The sequence below is a fragment of the Parus major genome, chromosome 2, assembly GCF_001522545.3.
Source record: "Parus major isolate Abel chromosome 2, Parus_major1.1, whole genome shotgun sequence".
NCBI classification, from domain to species: Eukaryota; Metazoa; Chordata; class Aves; order Passeriformes; family Paridae; genus Parus; species Parus major.
This window is the reverse complement of record NC_031769.1, coordinates 20,910,151-20,913,921: the sequence shown is the minus strand read 5'-3', so window position 1 is coordinate 20,913,921 and position 3,771 is coordinate 20,910,151. Positions and strand designations below refer to the sequence as shown.

At 44.9% G+C, this 3,771-nt stretch overlaps 1 protein-coding gene across 1 annotated transcript in view; it reads right to left on the bottom strand.

Moving 5' to 3' along the window:
* The window catches only part of LOC107215556, a gene marked incomplete at its 5' end in the record, with an annotated part of 821,761 nt that extends 818,892 nt beyond the window's left edge, over positions 1-2,869 (bottom strand). Inside the window, one exon of the mRNA XM_033512549.1 lies at positions 2,351-2,869. Coding sequence (XP_033368440.1) covers positions 2,351-2,869 — 519 coding nt within the window. The remainder of the gene's footprint in view (positions 1-2,350) is intronic.
* Positions 2,870-3,771: the final 902 nt, after the last annotated feature.

Here is a 3,771-nt window from a genome sequence, read left to right as displayed (position 1 = left end):
TGATCTTTTGGTTGTTGCTGAGTAGTGCTTGCACTGAGCCAAGGACTTTTCAGGGTCTCATGCTCTGAAAGTGAGAAGCTGCACAACCTGGGACACACAGCTGGGACACACCTAGGACAGCTGACCAAACTGGCCAAAGGGATATCCCAAACCATAGAACATCATGTCCAGTGTAGAAACTGGGAGGAGTTGGCCAAGAGGGCCCGATTGCTGCTCAGGGATGGGCTCGGCCTTGGTCAGTGGGTAGTGAGCAGTCATACTGTGCATCACTTACTTCTCCCGGGTCTAATTGCACATGCTCTCTCTCTCTCTTTCTCTCATTACTACTATCACAGTATTATATTTACTTTTTAAACAATTATTAAACTATTCTTATCTCAGCCCATGAGATTTTGCTTCCTCCCCCTTCTCCCTACCACCAGTTCTCCTCCTGATCCCACTGCAGGTGAAGAGGGTGTGAGCAACTGACTGCCTGGTACTTATTTGCTGGGTGTTGTTAAACCATAACAACTTCACAGTAAGAATGAACCAGAAGCCCTGTTCAATTGTACAAGGCAAACAGTAAAAAAATAAGGAAATAATTAAGTTAATAACCTTATCTTTATATTTTATTCTATTTGCATCTATAGGCAAATATCACAAAATAGTTTAAAAAATTGCAAATTCTTATCTTACACAGCAAGAAACATGCAGAAATTAAATCTAAATAATAAACTTTTATTTCTTTATCCCCCTCTAGCCAATCATTCTGCACAGACTGTTGCTTAGGATTTGCCTGCTTATACAACAAGCTTATGAGCAGCCTGGAAAAATAGAATTTTATTTTAATCATGTGCCAATAAAATTCCCTTTAACTTCTCAAATAAAAAGCATAAAAAATATACAGACATAAGCCTGAAAGATAAATGCACTAATTATCAGACTATTATCAGACACTGCATTTTTGAAAAGTAAAAAGCTTGAATGAATTCTTCATTTACAGCAGAATATTTTACCAGTTTGCAAAACTCATAAATGCTACAGCCTCACTAATGAGAACATAATTTTATTCATTTGTCCTCATTCCAATACAGCTAGATTCAATAAATTTATGGATATGATTGGTAACTGTCAACCAAACCAATGTGAACAGACAAGCTCAATAATGTCTAATGCAGAATATGTACGGTATCTTAAATTTCAACCACTTACTTTTATGTGAAAGTATAATTGTAAATAGCTATGGAACAGCATATCACACCACATTCAGCTCTTTCTTATGATTTATGGCTCATTGCTTAATCATCAGGCTAATAAATGCATTTTCTAGAGTGAATTCAAGGCAGAATAAAACAAACCGTAATTTCAGCGATTATTAATTAAGCAAAGGTGGTGTTATGTTTGGGATTTGGCAATTTTGACCCACTGAAGAAGGAGATTTCTTCTTAGCTCTAACACAGCACAATGAAACCTCTGTGCTATTCAACATAATTGCAGCTCAGAAGAAAATTGCTAAGCTGCTGGCAGTGCTCTCCCTGCATCTAGGTCAGAGCATTGTGTTGCTCACTCTTTGCAAAATACACACTAAGCTGAGACAGACATAATGAGACAGGGATAGAAGAGCTTGCAAATCTTGAAGTGAAAGGGATAATAGGAAAGCCTACAGAAGAAAAACAGCTTAATCCATCAGGGCATGGCCAAGACAAAGGAAGTATTCATAGTTTCCCAAAAAGATAGGAGGCTAAAAGCCAGCAATAATTTCCTCAACAGCAATTTAAAGCTAAAATTAGAGAGAACATAAAAGGAAGCTTTCTTTTTAGCCAGAAGATAAGAAAGTAGAAGCTCTCCTACCAAAACACAAGGCTACCAAAATGCAGCAGTCCAAAGATGCATACATCCTAAAAAATACACACAACTTCCTTAAAAATCACTTACGCTTCCCAAATGCACATATAACACTTCAGTGTTAGAAGTTTTCCTCCTCTTTAATAGCTCCAAGCAACCATCTAGTTCCTAAAAACGCAAGTATGTACCTATCTTTCTATGTCTAACTCAGTCCTAGCAAACTCAGATGCACATCTGAAGAAACGTAATTCATGCGTGCTCTGAACAGGTAAGGCTCCAAAATACTACATGACCTGTGAAATAGTTCCAATTAACCAGCATGCTTCTCACCCTCCTCTTCTGAAAAGCAATGCAGTTATTTAACCTCCAGGGGTTTAAGCAGATTTCCCTTGCCGCAAGGTAACCTTGATTTTGCAGTAAAAATCCTCATGCTGAAGAAATACCACGGTCTCCAGCACGGCGTTACACAGACCCACAGTGCATCATCCCCTCTCGTCTCTGTCTCACCAGATGCACAAGTGAGTACCTGAAGAGTCATGATGCTGCGAGGATGCTCTGGGAACGGCCTCGCTCCTTCTCCGGCGGGGGCGCGGCGCGTCTGCCAGCGGGCTCCGGTGGCGCTGGGATGGGCGCTGCCCGTGACCTCGGCTGGGCAGCGGAGCAGCGCCGGCAGCGCACAGGGACTCGCAGCCGCCGGGACAACTGAGCGGCGACAAGCGCCGGGAACGGGCGGTGGGGGCAGGGAGCACTGAGCCCCCAGTCGTTTCCGCTGAAAGCCTGAGCTCCAGCCATACCACTGAGGATTAGGGCGCCAGGTCGAGAGCAGTGGTACAGAAAGATCCCCAAGCCGTTTTTGTGACAAAGGAATTTCTTGAGTGATTTGAATTGCAGCCAGCCCAGTTAGTGGTACTGTTCCCTCTGCAGCAGTCTCTGCCCAGGTCCTGGTCCAGCCAACCTGGGACCTCGCACGCTTCAGATGCAGCTCTGAAAAACACGTGGGTAATCCCAAGGATACCGCACACAAAATACACTGCGAATGCTGGTTTTTAATTTAATCTACTAAGTGCAGAATAAAAAGGATATTAAATTAATTGATAAACTACCCTACAAGTGTAACCACTGAAGAAAAAAGAAATCATCCCTTTTGTATCAATGAATTACTTATATTCATGCCTCTATACATTTATGTACATCGTTCCCTATGCATAGTTTAATCTTTCTGCATTTTTTTACCTACTAACTTCCATAAAACCATGTCAAAAAAGCAATCGGACGGGAAACAAGTCCAGGTTAAATTAAATCAGGAATAAACGAGGAAAAAATCCAAGTAAATTTCAGTAAGTAGGAGATTTAAAAAAATCTGAAAACATCTCTGAAGCACCGGTGCCCTGGTGAAGAAGCTCTGCTTTTTCAGGGCCAAGAGGCTGTGCTTAACCGTGCTGTGCACTACGGTGAATGTGGAAAATGAACGTGGTAGCAAAGATTTGTCATAGGCTGAGGGGGGATTGCGGAAAACACTGAATGGAACCAGTCTTTACCTGTCACCTTGGTCACATAACGCGATGTCCGTGCACAGCACGGCGCATCTGCACTGCAGCGAGGGACACCCCTGTGCCTGTGCAGTCCCTATGAAGCACCTGGTGACCTGGCCCTGGCTGCGTTAGCTGACACACCGCTGAGAAGGTCTGCCATCGCCTATGCCTCAGCGCCAGTGCTGAGCCCACTGTGAGACCCGCCAGGGGCAGGCCCCGGCACCAGCGCTGGAACGCTGCTTTCTACTGACGCTGCGGCCGCTGCGCGATGCGGCCTTGAGCGCAGCCCGGGCACCGCCTGCCGAGCCGCCACAGCGGGACCCTCCCGACCAGCGCACCGCTCTCCCATCCCCGCTGCTCCCGCTCGGCCCGCTCCGCACAGCGCAGCGCCGCGGGGAGACCCACCCCGCCGGGG